At 39.2% G+C, this 23,379-nt stretch overlaps 1 protein-coding gene across 5 annotated transcripts in view; it reads right to left on the bottom strand.

Annotated features, from left to right (window-relative positions):
- Positions 1–9,986: 9,986 nt before the first annotated feature.
- The window catches only part of CMKLR2 (chemerin chemokine-like receptor 2), a 73,561-nt gene continuing 60,168 nt past the window's right edge, over positions 9,987–23,379 (bottom strand). For 2 of the 5 annotated variants that reach the window (XM_056806908.1, XM_056806909.1), the window contains 2 exons: positions 20,968–21,020; positions 9,987–13,075 (listed from right to left, as the gene is read on the bottom strand). In XM_056806908.1, the coding sequence (XP_056662886.1) occupies positions 11,998–13,062 (1,065 nt within the window). In that variant the 5' untranslated portion in view covers positions 13,063–13,075; positions 20,968–21,020 and the 3' untranslated portion in view covers positions 9,987–11,997. Of the gene's footprint in view, positions 13,076–13,232; positions 13,423–20,967; positions 21,021–23,379 lie in introns of those variants that run through there. The other 3 variants (XM_007501869.3, XM_007501870.2, XM_001370733.5) reach the window with 2 other exon arrangements.

The following is a 23,379-nucleotide window of genomic DNA, read 5'->3' as shown; positions in this document are numbered from 1 at the left end:
ATTGATATAAATCCTTTCACATTTCTCTATAAACTGTCATATTCATAATTTCTTACTGTACAATATTCCATTCCATTTCTATATCCCATATCCCCCCAGCCATTCCCCAGTTGAGAGGTGCCTACATTATTTTCAGTTCTTTGTTACCACAAAGAGTGTTGCTATGAATGATTTGAAACCTATTGGGCCTTTAACTCGGTTTCAGACTTCCTCTGAGTACTTGAACTTTCTTTTTTAAGTTTTTTTGAGATTGTAGACATTTGGTTTCTCCAAAGGATTTTGTGGTTATTTTTTCTTATTCTATAAAGTACTTCTTAGAGATTTGATTGGTATAGAGCTAAATATGTACACAAATGAAGGGAATATCATCATTTAAAATGTTATATGGGCCTATCCCATTAAGAAGGACTGAATATCACATTATTTGTCTTCCTTTATTTTTATAATGTATTTGTAGACATATTGATATCAATCTTGCTAGTGTCTTTATTGGTTAGATCCCAGGTATTTTTTGATGCATTTTGTAGTGCTTTTTTGAATGGAATTTCTTTTATCATTATTTTTCCTTTTTTTAAATATTAGAATCATTAAGAAATTCTGGTGCAGCTAGGTGGTGTGGTGGATAGAGTACCTGGCCTGAAGTCAGGAAGACTCATCATTCTGAGTTCAAAGCTGGCCTCAGACACTTATTATACACACACATATAAACACATACACATGTGTGTGTGTTATATATATATATATATATATATATATATATATATATATATATAATTTGTGGAAGGAAATGGCAAACTATTCCAATATCTTTTGCCAAGAAAACCCCAAATGGGGTCACAAAAAGTTGACTATAACCCAGGGCCAAACAACAACAAGGGATGCTTTTTATCTCCATATTTATTTTATTAGGGTCCTGAGACTTTGCTGAAGCTGTTAGTCTTCTTAATCAGTTTTTTCACTGATATTCTGGGGTTGAAACATATGCGTTTGTTGACTTAAGCTTATGAAAAAAAGTAAAGTCACTGTATTCATTATGCCACCATTATTTGATGCAAACATAAACTCTGTCTAATATTTCAATGGAAGCTCAATTTGTTAGCACGAGGGTAAAGGCTACCTTGAGAACCACCAGAGGGCAGCATTTGTGTTGTCAGTCTATAGAGAGAATTGGATTCAGACTTGAACAGAACTGAAGAGGGAGGGGAGGGTTGTGGGGAGGGAGACAGAAGGAGAGAAAGGGAAAGAGAGAGGGAGAGAGAGAAGGACAGAGAGAAGGAGAGAGAGAGAGAGGCAGAGAGAGATAGGGAGGGAGAGAGAGTAAGGCAGAAACAGAGAGAGGGAAGGAGGGAGGGAGAGAGAGGACAGAGAGATGGAGAGAGAGATAGGGAGAGAGAGAAGGAGAGAGAGGGAGAGAGAGAGGGAGAAGGAAGGAGAGAGGGAAAGAGAGAAGGTAAGAGAGGGAGAGAGAGAAGGTGAGAGAGGGGGAGAGAGGGGGGGAGAGAGAGAGAGGGAGAGGGAGAGAGAGAAAAAGAGGGGGAGAGGGATAGAGAGAAAAAGAGGGGGAGAGAGAGAGGGAGAGGGAAGGAGAGAGGGAGAGAGAGAAGGTGAGAGAGGGAGAAAGAGAGAGAGAGGGTGAGAGAGAGAGAGAGAGGGAGGGAGAGGGAGAGAGAGAAAGAGAGGGAGGGAGAGGGAGAGAGAGAAAGAGAGGGAGAGAGGGAGAGAGAAAGAGGGAGGGAGAGAGAGAGAGAGAGAGGAAGAATATAATAGGTCAATATTCCCTTTTACAAGAGGGAGAGTGACAGAGACAGGCAGACAGAGAGAGACAGATATAGAGAGATGGAGAGACAGAGACAGAAACAGAGATAAGGAGGGAGAGAGACAGAAACTGAGAGGAGAGAGACAGAGAAGAAGGGAGAGGGAGAGGGAAGGGAAGGAGCGGGAAAGAGAAGGAGAGAAAGGGAAAGAGAGGCAGAGAGAGGGAGAGGGAGGGAGAGAGAGGGGAAGAGTATAATAGATAAATATTCCCTTTTACAAGAGGGAGAGGGAGAGTGAGAGACAGACAGAGGGAGACAGAGACAGACAGAGACAGAGAGATGGAGAGACAGAGACAGAAACAGAGAGGAGAGAGAGAGAGAAGAAGGGAAAGGGAGAGGGAAGGGAGGAAGGGAGGGGGAGAGAGAGACAGAGAGAGACTGAGCTTTCCCAAATTCCTCTCCATTTCCTAATGCCTTCCCTCTGAGATGACCTCCCACTGGACAATATGTATAAGCATACCTTCCACATCTTCTGGGTTAGGGGGAACTTCATCCCTGGGATCTGAAAAAGCTGCTTATAATTTTTTCACCTTCCCTTCCTATCAGAGAAGGTCCAAAATTTTTTTTCCTTTTCTGGGATATTTACAGCACCTTATTGTAAAATTTAGATTAAGTATTTGGCCATAGGCTATATGTAAGTGAATTTAAGTAAAAGTACTGTCTGAAAAAACAAATTTAAAGTATGAAAAATATTAGAATAAAAATTGAGGAGAATAATACTGAATGTTCTGTACAGGTAATATTATACATAACAGTAATACATTTTATGGGCTTATGAGTTTCTAAACTTTTCAAGATCTCTCTCTGTTTTTAGCCTTTGTGTGTTGTCTGCTGGCTTTCCTGTTCTTTCACAAACTTTAACTCCAGAAAAGAAATTGTGTATATTTGTGATACTAAAAGATAAAATATGTTGACATTATAAAATATTACACATATATATTTATGCAGTTCTGAGTTTCTAAACTTTTTCTGTCATCTGCTGGTCTTTCTTCTGCAAAACTCTCCACCTAAATATTCCCATTTAATTTCTTAACCCCAACCATGATATATCAAAACTGTGATGGAAAAAGTCACCATGTGGCAGGGATATCTGTATTATGTAGGTACAAAGTTGTTTGTCTGTGGTTTTCCGCTTTAGAATGTGAGCAACAACTTGAAGACTCAGACCCTGTTTTTGCCTTCCTTTTACTTTGCTGTTGTTCTGCCACGTCTGCCTCTTCAGGACCCAGTTTGGAGTTTTCTTTGCAAAGATACTGGAGTGGTTTACCATTTTATTCTCCAGCTCATTTTACAGATGAGGAAACTGAGGCCAACAGGGTAAAGTGACTTTTCCAAGGTCACACAGCTGGTAAGTGTTTGAGGCCAGATTTGAACTCTTCTTCAGTCGAGGGCTCTATCCATTCTACCACCTAGCTGCCCAATATTGTTTATATACCCAGTGCCAGGCACAGTGTTTGTTGAATAACAAAATATTTTAGTGAAGGCAATGTTAGGTGGAGTATGCCAAGACAATTGTGAGATTTATTTTGTTTTTAATCATCGAGGAAGTAAAACATATACAAGTCACTATTTAGGTAATGATAAAAGACAGTATATGATCAAAGGCCCAAATGAATACACTTGGAGTTAAAAAAAAATGATGTAATAGTGAGGGAAGATTTTGTGGAGAAGGTGGTCCTTGAATTGGGCCTCAAAAGAGGGAAAGATTTTATAATTTGGAAACACAATTTGAGAAGGACAGATAAGTGGCTCAGTGGATAGAGAGCCAAGTCTGGAGATGAGAAGTACTGGATTCAAATCTGACCTCAGACACTTCCTAGCTGGGTGACCCTGAACAAGTCACTTAATCTCCATTGCCTAGCCCTCCCTGCTCTTTTGCCTTGGAACCCTTACTTAGTATCAATTCTAAGACAGAAGGTAAGGGTAAAAAAAAAAGGTTATACTTCAAATTGATTAGATATTTTAAAAATAAGTTATGCATAAAAGAGATCCACAAATACAAGTACATTCCTTTTTTTCCTGTTTTACTCTGGATATGGAGTTGCCTATTTTATTTGGTCTTTGTTAAATTAAGAATAAAAATACATTTTTAATTAAAATAAAAAAAAAAGCCAAAGGCCAGGTACAGATTCCCAGGTTGCCTGTTTTAGTATCAGTTCTAATACGGAAAAGTGGCAAAGACTAGGCAGTCAGGGTGAAGTGATTTGCCCAAGGACACCCAGCTAGGAAGTATCTGAGGTCAAATTTGAACCCAGGACTTCCCCCACTTCAGATCTGGTGTTCTATCCACTGTGCTACCTAGTTGCTCCACATCACTTAATTTTTAAAAAAACTCTTACCTTCTGTCTTGGAATCAATACTGTGTATTGGTTCCAAGGTAGAAGAGTGGTAAGGGCTAGGCAATGGGGGTCAAGTGATTTGCCCAGGGTCACACAGCTAGGAAGTGTCTGAGGTCAGATTTGAACCCAAGACCTCCCATCTTTAGGCCTGGCCCTCAATCCACTGAGCTACCTAGCTGCCCCTCACCTAATTTTTGATGGTCATTTATGTCTTTATAATCACTGCTTCCCTTTCTAGACATTCATTTTCCATCCCTTTAGTAATCCACTTTCCCAAGAATTGGAGTCAAGCTCACTGGTTGATAGTTTAAAGATTCCTTTCTCTTTCTCTTTAATAAAAATCAAAACAACCTGTCCTTCTACAATCTTGTGTCACTTCTCCTGTTTTATATGATCTTTCAAATAATTCTAATAACTATCTGAAATCCCATCACAAGCTCTACTAATCCCTGAGGATATGGTTCTTTTTGGATTTATTAAGGCCAGCTAGGTGCTGGCTCCTTGCTTATTTCTTTGCTTATCTTAGTAATAATTGAGTAGCTAGTTGGCACCATGGATAGAGTGTCCAGCCTGGAGTCAGGAAGACTCATTTTCCTGAATTCAAATCTAGCTTTAGACACCTATTAACTGGGTGCTGCTGGACGAGTCAACCCTGTTTGTCTGTTTTCTCAGCTGTAAAATGAATTGGAGAAGGAAATGGTAAACCACTACAGTGGCAAAGAAAACCCCAAATGGGTTTCACAAAATGTTGGACATTACCGAGCAACAACAACAAAACTAGTAATTTCCCCAATACTCATCTTGTGAGGTTTTTGTGAAGAGAATGCATTGGGATATTTTAAGTGTATTATTATTTGTCCTCTTTTAGTTTTGGTGTCTTCATTTGTAAAATGGGAATAATAATACCTATGAGAATTACTTAATTGGATGGGTATGAAGAATCAGCTTTATAAATTGCAAATTACTGAAGAAATGTGAACTTCTATTATTAATGCCTTTGCTACTAGAAAAGATTGTGAAATCTGCCTCTTCTCTTTATAAAGAAAGCCTGTCTCTCTTACTAAGGATGATCCCTAATGGAGCCTGCCTGGATATAAATGAATGAAGTCGACAACTGCCTAAAGGGTTTCAATTTCATTATCTGTGAAATAAAGGGTTATGAGTAAAGGTAGAGGTTCTCTAGGATTCTTTCTAGCTTTATCGATCTATAACTATTTATTTTCTAAAACTTCCTCAGAGGGGAGAGAAGCTTTAAGGTAGGAAGATAGAGACAGGATAGAAGTTTTAGATATCATGAGGGGAATGACGGAGTCAAATTAGAGATATGAGTGGCAGGAATGAGTCTTTATTAATTATCCATAAACCACAGCCAAGCTTTGATCAAAGGACCCTTCCAAAGGCTTTTACCAGTCCAGAGATCCAGATTCAATATCACACAGGTCAGAGAGATGATAAAGATTAGAAATGGAGCCTGGCCCAAGGCCAGGCTCCAGCAAGGATAGCCATCAGCTAGCCTGAAAGAGAGAGAGAGGAGGAGCTTGCTGGGCTATATATAATCTTTGATATGCAAATATACACAGTACATAGGGATGATTCTCATTGGTTAATGACAAGGTATAGGTGTGGTTTCTCTTAACCAGGTGAGCACAAAGAAACCTGTGTTACCGTCTAACCTGGGGGAAGCTGGGGTCAAGGGTCAGAGGTTTTCCCAGCCATGTGCAATACTGAGCATGCTCAAGACCGAGCATGCTCTCTTCTAAGGCAATCTGTACATACCAACTGTTCCCCTTGCCCATAGCTAGGGGTGGATTGCTACATTTTCATAGAATTTTGGATCTAAAATGGAAAGAGATCTTGGAAGCTATTTTGTCCATGCCCTTCATGAGATAGATGAGAAAACTGAGGCCCCCAAAAGTTAATGGTTTGCACAAGGACAATCAGGGTTTCAATCCAGGGCTCTTTATAATATGATTCCAATTTCCTCATGTGTCAAATGAGCTGGAAAAGGAAAGGTAAACCACTCCAGTACCTTAGCCAAGAAAATCCCAAATGGGGTCATGAAGAGTTGGACATGACTGAAATGACTGAATAATAAAAAATTATGGATCCAGTGGTTCCTATCAGAGACTCTACATGGAGTGCTTTCACTTAATTTGCTTAATGGGAATTGTTTTCCTTCCTCCCTCCCTCCCTCCCTCCCTTCCTTCCTTCCTTCCTTCCTTCCTTCCTTCCTTCCTTCCTTCCTTCCTTCCTTCCTTCCTTCCTTCCCTCTCCTAGGGCTACTGGCATGTTTTTAAAAGTGAAAACAAGATACAGACCCAGGAATTGAAAGAAATAAAGAATTGGTGATCATTATCTTCAAGGTTAACATGCTCTAATGTACTGCAAACACTCATTTCATGTTTCAGAATTTTTTTTTTAAACCCTTACCTTCCGTCTTGGAGTCAATACTGTGTATTGGCTCCAAGGCAGAAGATTGGTAAGGGCTAGGCAACAGGGGTCAAGTGACTTGCCCAGGGTCACACAGCTGGAAAGTGTCTGAGGCCAGATTTGAACCTAGGACCTCCCGTCTCTAGGCCTGGCTCTCAATCCACTGAGCTACCCAGCTGCCCCCTATGTTTCAGAATTTTTAAGTCAATGATTTTATGTGTGTTGGCATTTGGATTATTTGTAACAGCCTTTTGGGTAAAACCTGCTTAGAAACAGAACTGGTGTTGTCGATTTGGATTTCTTAGCTCTGTTGGAGGAATCAGCTTTAAATTAACAGTAGCAATCAGAAAAAAAGAGGCCTGTCATTTACTTTTATTTTTAAAACAGCTTGTAATGGGAATTGTTGAGGAGAAACACAAAAGGAAAAACAACATTAAAATATGAAGAGTTGACCTCAAATTTTTTCTTTTTCTTTTCTTTTCTTTTTCTAAGCAGGATGATATAGTAGAAAGAATTAGGAAAATGGAGTCACGAAAATTCGATTTGAATCCTGGCTGCAATACTTACTAGCTATATCATCCTGGGCAATCCTGTGGCTTCCATGAGTCTGGATTGCTCATCCATTAAAATGGGGATATTAGTACTTGAACTATCTATATCTACTTCATGGGGTTGCTGTGAGGAACATTTTTTATAAATGTCAAAATATTAACATATGGCTGATTTCATTCTCTTGCATAAATCCCCCCCCCCTTTTTTAAGCCTTTACCTTCCATCTTAGAATCAATACTGTGCATTGGTTCCAAGGCAAAAGAGTGATATGGACTAGGCAATGGGGGTTAAGTGACTTGCCCAGGGTCACACATCTAGGAAGTCTTACCTTCTATCTTAGAATCAATACTGTGTATTGATTCCAAGGCAGAAGAGTGGTAATGGGGGTTAAGTGACTTGCCCAGGGTCACACAGCTAGGAAGTGTCTAGGCCATATTTGAACCCAAGACCTCCTATCTCTGGGCCTGGCTCTCAATCCACTGCACCCAGCTGCCCCTAAAGAATTTCTAAAGAAATGTTTCTTACGATGACTTTTCTTTATTCTTCAAACTTTATTTAGAATTATAGAATGTCACAGATGGAATGTACTTAGAAGTCATCTAGGGCAAAGCCCTAATTTTGCAGAAAAAGAAAGTGACATAGATCACACAGCTAATTAGTGGCAGAAACTAGATTAGAATTCAAGTCTTCCAATTGCAAGTTCAGCTCTTTTTTTTAATGCTAGACTGTAATTTTTGTTCTTTTTTTCTTTCTGAATTTAACAAATACTCCCCCTGCTGCCCTGTGAACTTTTTAAAATATCAAGGAGAACAGATAACTAGGATAGTCCATGGAAACCATGAATTTCTGTGTTCTTTTTTTTTTTTTGAGAGATTATAGGAACTGCCAGCAGCTCCTATATAAGGAACCTGTGGGTGGTGACCTGAGAAGGATATTGGAGGCTAGAGGAATATGGATGGGAGGTATACAAGGCAGTTAGAGGGAAAGACCCAGGAATAAAGACTCAGAGACCACAAGTTAAAACACATGGGGAGCCGTGAGCTCCGTAATTACCTCTCTAGAAAAAGAAAGCAAGTGGAGAAATTACAAGTATGAGAAGCAAGAGAACATACATGGAGCTGAGAACTCTGGGACATCCCCCATGGGCCAGATTGGCCAAGAGATTAATGGGAAATATGTGGTGCAACTGCGTTACACGAATCAAGCAGACATGAGGAGCAATATAGGCAAGACCTAAGAGGACAGAGTGTAAGAGACAAGAGGGAGAGCGAGTGCAAGAGAGACAAGGCAGGAGAAGTAAGAGAGGGCTCACACATGTTCCCCAACTTTTATTGGAGATTTTAGGAATGCCAAGTGGGAGGTGATTAATGAATAGGTGACATGATGTAGGTTTTGACATTGATTTGACAATGATGGAATCAAAGAGGAGGAGAGTAATCGAACCCACACTTTGCAAATGAATTTACCCTGAGCCAGGGCATCATGGCTGGCAATGCCCAGCCCAGGAATTTGCTTGTCCTTTGCACTTGTCCTTTGGACTGTCCCTTTCCATACAATGAACATTAAGTGATCTGACCATAGGTCTGGTAAATGAATATACAGGATACAATATCAATACATCAATCATATTTCCAAGATGCTAACATGCCTGGTATGCTACAAAAGAACAAAAAGACAAAAAAAACCCTCACCTTTGGTCTTAGGTATCTATTCTAAGGTGAAAGAACAACTGGGGTTAAGTGACTTGCCCAGGGTCACACAATTAGGAAGTGTCTGAGGTCATATTTCTTTTTAAATACATGACTTTCATACATGCCTTGATAGTCTGTGACCTGGAACAGCTTATGAAACTAAATTTTAGTTCACTTCATGCCTTGATCATCTAACTGGTCTTCTTGCCTTGAATCTCTCTCCATTCCTTATGCCCTCCCATGTAACTCCAGTGGCTCCCTATTACTTCTAGGATCAAACATAAATTCTTCTCTTTGACATTTAAAGCCCTTCACAAATTGGTGCCTTCCTACCTTTCCATCTTTCTATATTTCCTGGGGGTAAGGGGAGAGGATAGGAGGTTGGAACCAGAGGCTGGCCACTCTGTTCTCTTCAAAGAGAGAGAGGCGGGGGCTGCGGGGAGGGGAGAGAGTGAGAGAGAAAGAGAGACAGACAGACAGACAGGCAGACAGAGACAGTCAGAGACACAGAGAGAGAGACAGAGAAAGAGAGAGAGACGGACAGACAGACAGAGAAAGACAGAGACATACAGAGAGAGACAGAGAGAGAGAGACAGAGAAAGAGAGAGAGAAAGAGACACACACACAGACACAGAGAGACAGAGAGACAGACAGACAGAGACAGTCAGACAGAGACAGTCAGACAGAGACACAGAGAGAGACACAGAGAAAGAGAGAGAGAGAGAGAGAGAGAGAGAGAGAGAGAGAGAGAGAGAGAGAGAGAGAGAGAGAGAGAGAGAGAGAGAGAGAGAGATTTAGGCTATAATTTATACCCATCTGCTCCTTTAAATATTGTTAGTCTACCCAGTGGAATTAGGGGAGGGGGGAAGGGGGAGAGGGAAAGAATATGATTCTTGTAACCAAGGAATAATGTTCTAAATTGACTAAATAAAATTTTCAAAAAAAAAGAAGGAATAAATAAGGATGAACGTGGTGAACTCCCAATAAAATAATAATTAATTGAAAAAATATATTGTTAGTCTAGGGCAAATAATGTTTAGGTTCAAGCTGAGCTCCTGATCTTTGTCTTTAATGGGAAAGGAGTTCTACAAGCACTCTATCCAAGGCTCAGGGAATTCTTCCTATCAGATGCCAGTTACACAATGAACACATGTAGCAAGTAGCAGATAAACTCATTTATTCAAAATATAGTCATCAGAAGTCAGAGAAAGTATACATATGAGATTCTATACCAGACAACAAGATTACATACCAGACCATACCCAGAGAGAATGAGTTCTCCCTTTCAGGAGTGAAATAATTTACCTCAACCAAGAGAGCATCTTAAAGCTCATCCAAGGGGAATCTTCCCAAAGTCTCTCATGTCCTAAACCTGGAATAAATAGGGACATGATGGAAATGCTGGCTTCTCTGAAGGTCTTCCCAGGTCTTTCTTTCTTCAATGATCTTAAGAGAATCTGGAATGGCACGACTTCTCTCAGGAAGTTAGAAGCCAGAAGACCAGGATTTCAGTTCTTTCTAGCTCATATCAACTCCATCACTGGACAGGTGGGAACATTGAATAATCAGTTTTCACCAAATTGGAGAGCCCTACGTAAAAGTGCTTTGAGGCTTGGGGTATGCCTGTATTTACTTGTGAACAAGTATCATTCCAGTGGAATGTAAGCTCCCTGAAAGCAGAAATTTTTATTATTTTTGTTGGTTTGTTTTTGTCTTTATCTACCCAGTACCTAGCAAGATGGCCTGTATGAGTGGGCACATACTTTGTTGAACTGAATTGGTTTTATTTATTTGAGATAAATCTCATGTATTAGTACTTAGACTTTTAAAAAAAATCACAATATGGAGGAATAGTGGAATGAAGTTAATGTATTGCCAAAGCCTTCATTTTATGAATTTAAACGTTCATAGGATTCAGTTAGAAGGAATCTTACAGTTCATCTTGTATGAAAACTTGCTTGTTTTGCAGATAAGAAACTGAGGCTCAGAATGGTTAAATAACTTATCCAAGGCTGTGAAATTGGTAAAGATCAAAGTCAATATTCAGTCTCAGGTCTTTCAGCTCAAAATTCTATACTTTTCCCACTATCTTTTGGCCAATTTGATTGCCTGCTTAGATGTCATTCTCATGGGTTTGTGATATCCTTTTTTCTTTTTAATTTTATTTATTTATTCCTTCATTTATTTTGTGATTTTTTTAGTCTTAAAAAATTTAAATTTAATTAATTTAGAATATTTCTCCATGGTTATGTGATTCATGTTCTTTCTCTCCCCTCCTCCCACCCAACTCCCATAGCCAACATGAAATTTCACTGGGTTTTACATGTGTCATTGATCAAGGCCTATTCCCAGATTATTGATATTTGTACTGGGATGATCGTTTAGAGTCTACATCCCTAATAAAATCCCCTTCAACCCATGTGATCAAGCAGTTGTTTTACTTCTGTGTTTCTACTCCTACAGTTCTTCCTCTGGATTATTTTGTGATATTTTAACACATATGCACACACATGCACATAATACCAGTTTTTGAGGATCTATTTATATTTGTAGTAATATACTTGAAATGAATATGGCATATGTTTTCTAGCAAAATGCAGAAATATGTATTCTTGGATTATATAAAATGAAGTATATACCTATTTGTGACATTGTGAATACAGCTATAAGCTATCTGCAAAGAGGAAAATGAATGTTAAAAGCAGCATATACTTTAGTATTCTTTGAAAGAATCCATCTTATCTTTAGTAATAAGCTCCAGGAATTTTTAAGTTATTTGAAGAAAATAATAAAGGACTTCAGCATCAGAGTCTGTCAGGATAGTATAAAGTATAAGAATCAAATTAAATAAATTTCTTCCCCTATCAGTGACAGCCCTGAATTAGAGCTGCCTTAGTCAAGGTGGCTCAGTGGATGGAAAGTCTGGTCTGGAGATAGGAGGTGCTGAGTTCTAACTTGACCTCAGACATTTCCTAGTTGTTTAATCTGACTTGTATCTGCCTTGGAACTGACTTCTGCCTTGGAACCAATACTTACTACCAATTTTAAGACAGAAGTAAGAGATTTTTTAAAACAAAGGAAAGAAAAATGGCCCTCTGGTGTGTCGTGCTATGCTCAGTTTTTTTTTTTTTATTTAGGTTTGTTATTTTATCTTCAATTTTGGTCATCTTCTCACTGCATTATTTCTAGGAGGCACAAGTTCTTGGTCTCTGAGTGTTTATACTGTTCACTCACTGTCCCTGACCAGCTGACCTCCCGCAAGGTATGCTTTAAAAGTTCAGCAACAGAGGCCTGGAAGCGAGCCTGGAACTTCTTACTAATCAAGACATAAAGAAGAGGGTTCAGGCAGCTGTTGAAGAAGGCCAGCCCGGTAGAGATGGGGAGTCCGGCCTGAAGCACGTGGTGGTAGGCGCTGCTGTGGTGAATGGACAGCTCCCAAATGCTAAAGAGGTGGAAGGGGGTCCAACAAATGATGAAGGCCAGCACCACGGCCAGGATGGTCCAGAAGTGCCTGCTGGAGGTCAGGGCGGCTCGTCTCTTCACCTGGAGGGCAAGAAGCGAGTAACAGATGATCATGGTGAGCAGGGGAAGCAGGTAACCCAACACAAATTTTATCCAGGTCAGAGCGTGATGCCTCATTAAAACAATGCTGTCGTCACTCTGGTGGAAATTGTTGTAGCAGATGGTGTGGTTGTTGTGCTCCAGGGTTTCTCGGAAGTACAGGGCAGGGCCGGCGATCAGACCGGCCACCAGCCAGATGATGCCAATGGCACAGAGGGCGTTCTTCAGGGTCCGGTGGCGCTGAGAGAAGACGGGGTGGATCAGATGAACGTAACGGTCCAGGCTGATCACCGTTAGGAAGAACACGCTGGCAAACATGTTCAGCAAAGCGATGAAGGAGTTGGCTTTACACAACCAGGTGCCAAAGGGCCAGTGGAAATTCATGGCCACGTAGGAGATATAAAGAGGCAGGAAGAGAAGAAAGACGAAATCTGCAACGGCCAGATTGAGGAACCAGAGAGTGGCAACTGTCTTTTCCCATTTAAACCCGGTGAACCAGATGACAATGGCGTTTCCTGGCACCCCAAGCACAAACGCTAGGCTATATAATACAAGAGAAATCCACTGCGCAGGTCCCAGGCGAGACCTCTCTTCCAATTCCAATTCCTGTTGGAAATATTCAGAGGCATAGGTGTAATTCTCGAATTCATCAAAGACATATTCAATCTCTTCCATGATAGTTTGCTGCCTGGAAAATAAGGAAATTGTAAAACGAGTTTAAAAAAGAGAGAGAGAGAAACTTCCTTTGATAATGAGTACAAACGAAAGGACATTTTCATCATGGTAGACTTGGAGGACCCAAGTTGGGATGACTTCCATGACGAGGACGCTAGAGGGAGACCTACTTCGCATGGTTGCTGGAATGGCTGACAAGGGCAGAATTTCTCACTTGCTGCATTTGTGTGTCCAAACAGAATTATCTGAGGAACTGCCTCTGCAACTGGTCCTTCCCAAATCCCCGTCTCCACAGCTGTCAATCTTAGAAATCCTTAACTCTTCAGCTGTCAATTATTGCTGGGGCCATCTTTAACTGCCTCTCCACAGTGGTCAGTCTTAGAAGCTCTTTCTCTATAGCCATATTGGACCCCAACCTCTTTTCTGCCATTATTTCCCCAGGCTTCCTAGTTGACTTTGGTCAAAGGTCTCTACAGTTCACCAGAACTGCTTAAGCTTTTAGTGCTTTTATTTTTTTTAAAGCTTTATACCATCGAAATCATATGCCAGATACCTGTAATCAGATCTAATTTTTTCTATGGCTCTTGTTTGACCTAAGAAATATAAAAAATGGCCACCCAGGCTGTGGGCCATATTTTTTCCCTCCCCTTCTACAAGTTGAGGTCCTCAGTGTTGACTCCCATCTAGATAAGAATAAATTATTTAAAATTACCTCACCCCAGGGTATATATAGGGAGATGAGACACCCTTAAAGGGTCTTCACTTTTTGCTGCCTCCTTCTGGGATTTGGAACAAATTCATTCTTCTCTTTCCTGTGGAATGGGATGGAATGTATGTTTCTCAAATAAAACATCTGACCTGTCTAAATATACCCAAATAAGACTAGGATGGCAGCCTGCTTTAAATCTCAAAGACCTTTTTGTTGATTATTTATCTATTATTGTTTATCTTCTTGGCAGCAAGTATCTGGGCACACAAATTTTCTGGAGACTTGGCAGAGCCTCCATTTGGGAGGTAAAAGGAAGAGGTATAGTTTGGCTCTCTATGACATTTCTGAAAGGTTTTTTTTTTTGTGCCTTTGACAATAAATTCTGACATAGACTGGACTTTTTTTTTTTTAGTTTGAAATTAGCTTTTATTTTTACCTTAAAATAAATGTGTTTAACACTTTTTTGCAAAATCAAAACTGAGAACATTTAGAAAGAGTGGTAAGCATTTTATTTTTCTCTGAAATCTAATAATATAAATATCACAATTTAATTTCCCTCTCTAAAAATCTCTCTCTCCATGTCCCCCTTATTAAGACATCAGTTCCTTCTTTTCCTCTTTGATGTTGCCTCCTTTCTGGTTTTTTCCCATTAATATCTCTAAAACATCAAATATTTTTGCATATATCATTTCTTCTTTTTATCGATATGGATATTTCACAATTCTATCTCTTTCTCTTTTCCTCTCCCCTGCGCCCACTACCTCCCCAAACATATTAAACACATATAGTTGTCCAAATCTATTAGAAAATTGTATAGTCTGAGTGGAATTCTTAAAACAATCCCTCCAAGTTGGTGGCCTGACCTGAAGGATTTGAAGAGGCCCACTTCCCAAAGAGACCCAGGTGCTGTGGGCCTAGAAAAATTGTGAAAGGATTCAATGTTCCATTTACCTATCTATACCCCAATGGTATTATTTCATTTGGAATACAATGCCATTTACTACTCAGAACCAATTAATTTCTGATCTATTTTTATTCATAGATGTAATGCTTATAGACTGCCTTCTGAGCAGGCATCCCAGAGAGTACATGAGCTGTAAGATATTGCCAACAGCATGGGTAGATGACTACAAATCTATAAAGTCAAATCTATAATAATAATCAGATCAATGACTAATTACATTTAGTCATAATTAGATTTTTCAGAGGCCAGATTGACATTTAGCATGTAGTGGGAAATTTGTTATTCAGAAAAAAATTCTTAAGGTTTATTTTAATCCCCCGAAGTTATGTTATTTAGACATAATCTATATTACTATACTCCAAAAATGTACTTGTCATCCTTGTACCAGTAAAGCTTACATCAGAATTTTGTGATAAATTTTCTGCATCTTACAAAGTCCAGACAGAATACATAGAAATTAAAAAGAAAAAGTAAATCAGACATTCAGACTTTATATAGTCACAATATTTCTTTCTCTTTCTAATTGCCTTCTTTTTTCTTTCTCTTTTCCTTTCTTTTTTCTCTTTCATCTTCTTTTTGACTGTTTCCTTACTAGCTCCCTCTCTCCTCCTTTCTTTCTTTCCTTCCTTCCTTCCCTCCCTCCCTCCTTCCTTCTCTCTCTCTTTCTGATTCTATCTGCTTATCTCTATCTCCCCCCATCTCTGTCTCTGTCTCTCTCTCCCTCATCCTTCCCCCCCTCTCCCTTTCTCTCTTTACTCCCCTCCATCATCCCCCCCTCTCTCTGCAGAGACCCAAGAGTTTAGTTTTAGGTCTCTTCTACTCTGGGGATCAAATCAATTTGATGCACTTTCCTTTATCCTAATAGCTTTTCTTTAGCTCTCTTTCTTTCACCACATCTTCTATCATCATTCTTGGCTAAGGTGAAGATTTGGATGAGAAGAGAGGAAAAAGCTTTTTCTTGAATTCTCAGTTAAATTTGAGAAAGTTTTTCTCTAGTGTGAGAGGTTAAATATTATAATAGCAGTGAGATAACTTTCCAAAATTTTGGGGATATAGCCAAAGTAGTCCTTGATGAAAAATGGAAAAACTTATTTAAACTAATACAGAGTGAAATCAGCAGAACCAGTAGAACAATTTATACTATAACAGTAATATTATAAAAATAAACAAATTTGAAAATTTATGTAAATCAATGAAGAATGAAATGAACCAAACCAGAAAATTCATACAATAACAACACTGTAAAGACAAACAAATTTGAAAGATATAAGAACTGTCAACAATGCAATGGCCATTCATGATTCTAGAAGACCAGTGATGGAATAAGTTTTCCATTACAGAGACATGGCAGAATTAAAGCAAAGAATGAGGTATGTATTTTTGCATATGCTCCTTGCTTGATTACCTATTTGTTACAAGAAAATTAAAATTCATTTTTCTTTTTAAATGGAATAGGGGATAGGAAGGAGATTAAATTGATTTCAGCTTAAAAAAAACAGATGGGAGATGTTACAGATATAAAATGTTTGCATTCATTTTCAGATAAGGTCAGTATATTTTAGATTTTCTTAATAGTTTTATTTTATTATAGGAGATCTCTCATGAAGGGAAAGAGAACTATAAATGTTTGTAATGTAAAAACAAGACAAATCAATAAAACTATTTAAAAATCATAATGTTTAGATTATACCATATTCCTAAAGTCACCCTGGGCAAGTCACTTATCCTGATTGGCCTCAGTTTCTTCACCTCTAAAATGATCTAGAGAAGGAAATGGCAAATCAGTGTAGTATCTTTGCTAAGAAACCCCCAAATAGGGTCACAAAGAGTGGGATACAATTGAAAAACAACTGAACAACAAAAAACAACAATAAAGATGCTAAAGACCCATGGCAGAGAATTTTTGAATTCTGAGTTCAGAAAATGAATGGTGAGCATGGGGATGATAAATTTATAGATATATGAGAGAAGCCTGCTTTGCTTGGTAAATATCAGATTAGGTTCATTTACAAAGAATTTCATTCTTGAGGATATAAAATACTTGATTAGTGAACTTTGTGGATAGCTTGTTTTGTAAGATCTAGGGGTCTTCCTGGGGAGGAGAACTTGACCTATTTTAAAAAAGAAGCATGGGTGGAGATCTGTGACACATAAAAAATATTTGGCATCAATGATGTCCTTAAGTTCTCTTTGGATGAATGTCCTGAGGGAAAGATTACAGGGTATAAGGGCAAAGAGATGTTTTCTAAAGGCACCCAGGCTAGCCACAAACAAGGAGGAGAGGATGTTGATGTTCAAGAACCTGAATTCCATTTCTATCTTTGACACTACCTAGATAACCTTGAACAAGTTGCTTAATCTCTTCAGGCCTCAAAATGAGGGGATTGGATGAGATGGCTTCCGAGTTAACCTCCAGTTCATTTCTGATTGGATGTTATTGTTTAGTGATTTACAATCATATCTGACTCTGTGACACCATGTGGGGTTTTCTTGGCAAAGACAATGGGAGTGGTTTGCTATTTCCTTCTCTAGTTCATTTGAAAGATGAGGAAACTGAGTCAAGCAGGGTTAAGTAAAGTTAAGTGACTTGCCTGAGGTCCCAAAGCTAGGAAATATCTAAGGTAAGATTTGAACTCAGGTGCCCTATCCACTGTGCCACCTAGATTGGTAAGTTACTCGAGGGTATTTCCTCAGCCCAGTGACAGTAGAACCTTGCATGTCCCTAATCATTAGATCTTTCTGTCTTTCAGCATCTTTGCTATCCATGCTAATTGATACCTGATAAATGAATGATCAATGTCTACCAATGAGACCAATGCCACCCTTGCTAAACTTGAGGCTACTGAGGACTAATGTTGCCAGGATTCAGTGGTGTCATCTGTGGGTGCTGAAACCTAAAGTTGGTTAGCAGGTTTCAATTCAGATCAAATGGCTAGGAATGTGTTTCCTCCTGATTTCCTTCATCTTTCTTATTATTCATTTTTCAGCTGTGTCTGACTCTTTAGGATCCCATTTAGGATTTTCTTGGCAAAGATACTGAAGTGCTCACTTTACAGATGAGGAAACTGAGGCAAACAGGGTTAAGTGACTTGGTCAGATTCAAGTAGCTAGTAAATGCAACTGAAAGGACAAAGGATATCCTTGCCCCCAGGAAACTGTTCCAAAGTCGGTTCAAAGACAACAATAAAAATGCCATTCCCCCTGGAACAGGAGGGTTTGGGTGTAGTTCTATAGAGTGGGAGTAAGGCAGGGAGTAGACATTGGTTGCTAAGAATAAGTTATTTTGAAGCTGGGATACATTAATAGAATTATAATGCCCAAGATGAAGGTAGGTAAGCGTGCCATTGTACTCAGACAACATCTGGATCTTTGTGCTTGATTTTGAGTGCCACATGCTACAGGGGACATTGACAAATGAGAGTATGTCCAGAGAAGAGAGCTGCCATGATGATGGTTCTGGAAACCACATCATTCGAAGAATAGTTAAGGGACCTGAGGGTGCATAGCCTAAATAAAAGGATGCTGAGAATGAGGGGAAATGAGAATGGTAATTATTTTCAAATGCTTGAAAGGTTTACTATATGGAATCAGAATAGATTTGTTCTTCATTGTTCAAGAAAGAACAATGATCACCACTGAACTGAACTATAGGAAAATAGATTTTAATTTACAGGAAGTTTAATGAAAAAACTTTGTAACATGAGAACTACCCAACAACAGAACGGGCTGCTTTATCAGGTAACTCACTCCAGTCACTGAAAGTATTTAAGCAGAGAATGGCCCTCTGCCAGGGATGTTGTACAAGGAATCCATCCATGGGATGAAAAGATTCTCTGATTGACAAGAAGTCTTCATTTTGACTTTTCCAGCTTCTCTTCCAAAGAAAGGAAAAGTTTTAGGCACTGGGAATTCCTTCAGGCTTTCTTCAACATTAAATTGGGATTAGGAATAAGGATATATACAATTCCACAGATAGGGGTCTGGAATAAAAGACAGTATGGAGTTAACTAGGCCAGTCCTCTCTTTGGGATACAGAGATTATTTTCATAGCTAGCATTTATATTGCACCTTCTATGTGCTAGGTAGGCACTGTGCTAAGCCTTGATACTTTCAACAACCCTAGAAAGTAATTGCTATGATTATTCCCATTTTATAGTCCAGCAAAATGAGGCAAATAGGGGGCAGTTGGGTGACTCAGTGGATTGAGAGCCAGGCTTAGAGACAGGAGGTCCTGGGTTCAAATATGGCCTTAGACACTTCCTAGCTGTGTGACCCTGGGCAAGTCACTTAACCCCCATTGCCTAGCCCTTACCACTTTTCTGCCTTGGAATCAATACACAATATTTATTCTAAGATGGAAGGTAAGGTTTAAAAAAAAATGAGGCAAATAAAGGTTAAGTGACTTGCCCAAGGTCATATACCTAGTGTTTAAAGTTAGATTTGAAATCAGATCTTTCTGACTCTAAGGGTAGTGCTCTGTCCCCTTACACCACCTATCTCAATTTTTTTTTTTGGTGGTCATATTACCACCTCCTTCAGTCAACTTGGCATTAAAATTTAATTCCAAAAAAGAATATTGGCTAGCTTTTGGGTACACAAATATTTCATTTAATTTTTAAGCAATGATGATTCCCTTGTTGGGCAGGAAAGAGGCTGAAGAGATTTCATTTGTCATGAGTCGGTTGGTTCTTGCTTCTAGCTAGGGTGGAACTAGATTAACTTCTCTTGATATAATTCTGGGATAAGGCTCTTCTCAGAAAAGGTCTTCGAACACATTGTGTTCAAAGACTGTGCCGGTCTACCATGCTCTTGAAAAACTAAAGAAAGAGGATGCGGTGAGAGCAAATTTAGAAAGCTCTCTCCCATCCCTCAGTCATTTGGATCAATAAATGCAACCTTTACAGTTGTCCAGACTGAAGTAAATAATGAAAAAGAGTAGTTGCTGGGGCAGGGGATGGAAAAGTGAGCAGGAATGACTGAAGGGATCTAGATTTAAATTTGTTTTTGTGAATCTTGCAGGTTAATCAAAATAAAAATTACTTTAAACATCATTGGGAACACCAATCAGGAAAAAGGAGGTCCAGGGTAGTGGTACATCTCTGTGTTATTCTAAGAGGGTGATGTATTATAGGGATCGAGGGCTTTTAAGTAGGATTCCCCCCCCCCCCCCACACACACACCTTATCTTCTCTCTTAGAATCAATCAATAATAAAAAGAGCAGAAGTCAGAAAAACAATAAGAACCAGGCAATGGGGATTAAGTGACTTGCCCAGGAACTAGGAAATGTCTGAGGACACATTTGAACTCAGTACCTCCAATCTCTAGTCCTGGCTTTCTATCCATTGATCCACTTAGATACCCCTTAAGAAGGATTAAAAAAAAATCCCTACCCACAGCTGGTAGCTTTGATAGCATATCTATTTTGGTGCAGCATCTTAACTCACGGCCTGATTACCATAATGGATCTAGAAAGGCAGGAGGGGAAATGTTTGGAAATATGTGTGAAGGAAATTACTTAGGGGATGTATTACTACTATTAGCTCCAGGGTGCCCAAACCTAAGATGATTCAGAAAGACCTTCCCAACATCACAGAGACTTTAGAAATTCTCCCCAGCATCACAAGGATTTTGGAAGATTGATCATTCTAGGATGACAATTTGGGGACTGGACTGTTCATAGACATTCAGGAAAATAACTTTTGGGGAGTCCTAATGGCCTTGAGGAAGAAACTTCTATTTGAGTTTTGGGGTACCACGTAGGTGAAGTGGAAAAGTGAGAGCAGGATAAAAACAGATGAATGCATAGACAAGAGAACAAGAGGGGATGAAACATAGATGAAACAAGGAAGAGTTGGCAGGGGTGGCAGTTGGGAAGAGAGAGGGCTAGTCATCAGGTCCTTTATTTTGGGGAAGAAAAATCCTTGTTTTTTTCAGGACACAGCACAGGAAAAATTTCAACCAGTTAAAATTTCAGTCCCTTTCATCAGCAATGTCCTCTCAGGTTTATGTGGGGAAAGGGCTAATGGTGGCCTTGCAGGTTCTGTTTATTTATCAGTGTTTCTTGTTTCTAAAATATAACATGGCCATTGATAATGATTCTCTTGAAGCCTTGAATCCTAGTGCCCCCTTTGGTACTTTTTTGGGCAGCTGGGTGACAGAGTGGAAAGAATGTTGGATCTGGAGTCAGGAAGACTCCTCTTCCTAAGTTCGAATCTGATCTCAGACACTTACTAGCTGTATGATCCCGGGCAAATCACGTAACCCTCTTTGACTCAGTTCCTCATCTGCAAAATAAACTGGAGAAGAAAATGGCAGATCAATCTAGTATCTTTGAAGAAAACCCCAAATGGAGTCGCAAAGAGTCTGACTTGACAACTCTTGAAGCCTTTACATCCACAATTTGCAATTCCATGGGAGAAGAGAGTTCCCAAATTTTACTCTGTAGTGGGGACCAAGATAAGTAAAGACTTACTGCAGCATGGGTAATTGAATGAGATTTTTCTGAAGCACAATCATTGGACTGAATTTGAACCTTGAGAGAGAATAAGGAAAAGAGCCATTGCAAAGAGGGATTAGGTTGATGTGGTTGTTTGTGAGGACAGCTGAAAGATCAGGAATCAAAGTGCCAAAACTCTAAAAGGCTCTACTACAAATTAATTATTTCACACAACAAAGTTTAGGCTATAATAATTACACTAATCTTGGGGCACTTACACTTGACTGTCTTGATGTGGCTTGCAGGAAAGCAAGAAAGGATCTCCTCTCCTCATTCATCAGGAGGTTGGGGCCAGGGGTCAGCCACTCATTTCTCCTCAGGGAGAGACGACCAGCCTAGAATTATATCTGTCTGCTTCCCTAAATATTATTAGTCTAGGGGAAATAATATTGAGGTTTGAGCTAAATTCCCAATGGCTATTCATTAACAGGAAAGAGTAGACCTTAACCTTCATATCCAAGGCTTGAGCCCAATTCTCACCATACAAATAGTCCTTCAAGCAAGGGGTTACATATTTATTTAGCACTTTACAATTCACAAAAACATATTGTCCCCTTTGATCTTCAGCAACAACTCTATAAAATGGATAGAGCTATTTGTTTGGTTTTTTTTTAAGATAAGAAAGCCAAGGCTAAGAGTGTTTAAATGTTTTATACAAGGTTACACAGCTAGTAAGTGGCGGAGTGGGACTTAGAATTTTGCCTGCACAATATGGACAAGGGAATGGATGATACCACTCTAATCAGGCTACTTTTTCACTTGAAAACAACAATAACCTAGCTGACAAATCCCATTTATTTTACTGCTGTTAAAATGAAGCTTTCATAGCTTAAAAGTGCATTTTTGGGATGCCCCCCTGTACCACACTGTCTTACCAAGATATAACATTCCAGGGGTTGGGGAGCAAGGTGACTCAATGGATAGAGCATCAGGTCTGGAGATGGGAAGTCCTGGATTCAAATATGACTTCAGACCCTTCCTAGCTGTGTGATCCTGGGCAAGTCACTTAACCTTCATTCCCTAGACCTTACTACTCTCTTCTGCTTTAGAAACTATACATAGTATTGATTCCAAAACAGAAGAAAAGGGTTAAAAAAATAGTACTCCCTCCCAATTCTAGAAAAGGATGCAGGTCAGTGAATAGAGTGCTAGACCTCGAGTCAGGAAGACCCGAGTTCAAATCTGACTTCAGACACTTACTATGTGACCTGGGCAAGTCACTAAAACCTCAGTTTCCCTCCGTTTTCTCATCTGTAAAGTAGGGATAATAATAGTACCAGTCTTCTAGGGATATTATGAGACTCAAATGTAAAATGCTTAGCACAATGCCTGGTATACAGTAAGTACTATATAAATGTTAGCTATTATTGTCATTATCATTAGACTCCAGACCAACTATCTTGTGGAAAGCAACAGGATATAGTTGGTGGAACTAGAGCTATGAGACATGAGTAAATTTCTTAATATTTGTGAACCTCAGTTACCTCATCTCTAAAATATAAGTTGTGGGTGGATGTGAAGCCCAAATGAATGAATATATTTAATGCTGCATAAATGGAGTTATTATTGTGGTATCCTACATTCCTGCCTAGATTTTTTGCTAATAAAGGTTATAGGAATTTGCTGTTTCATATAATATAATATATTTCTATTCCCTCATTTTTTGTTATACTTACTATCTTTGACTCAATGTCAAATTTTCTATATTGAAGATGATAAAACAAAATTTTTATTTGTGCCTAGTGATTTTAACTAGGTTATGGGAACTCACCTTCCTAAATCCAGTTTTCAATCTTGGTCATACATAGCAGCTCCTAATCCCCAAACATGCATTTTCATAGATAAAAATTTCTGGCTGGGAATATGAAAACTTTTTATCAGAGAGAATGTGATCATTGACTTTGGAAACCATAGAGATCCAGGTTAGAGCATGCTTACTTCTATGCAGAAGGCAGAATACTTAGACTCTGAGAAAAACCGAGTTAATTTAGTCATTTCTGATTCTGCAATCCCATTGGAGGTTTTCTTGGCAAAGATATTGGAGACTTCTTCTTCTCATTTTACAAATGAGGAAATGGAGGCAAATTGGATTAAGAGACTTCCCCATGATCACATAGCTGGATTTGAACTCAGGCTTTCCTGACTCC

The sequence above is a fragment of the Monodelphis domestica genome, chromosome 8, assembly GCF_027887165.1.
Source record: "Monodelphis domestica isolate mMonDom1 chromosome 8, mMonDom1.pri, whole genome shotgun sequence".
Taxonomy (NCBI): domain Eukaryota; kingdom Metazoa; phylum Chordata; class Mammalia; order Didelphimorphia; family Didelphidae; genus Monodelphis; species Monodelphis domestica.
Note: the sequence above shows the minus strand (reverse complement) of the source record. Positions and strands in the feature narration are given on the sequence as shown.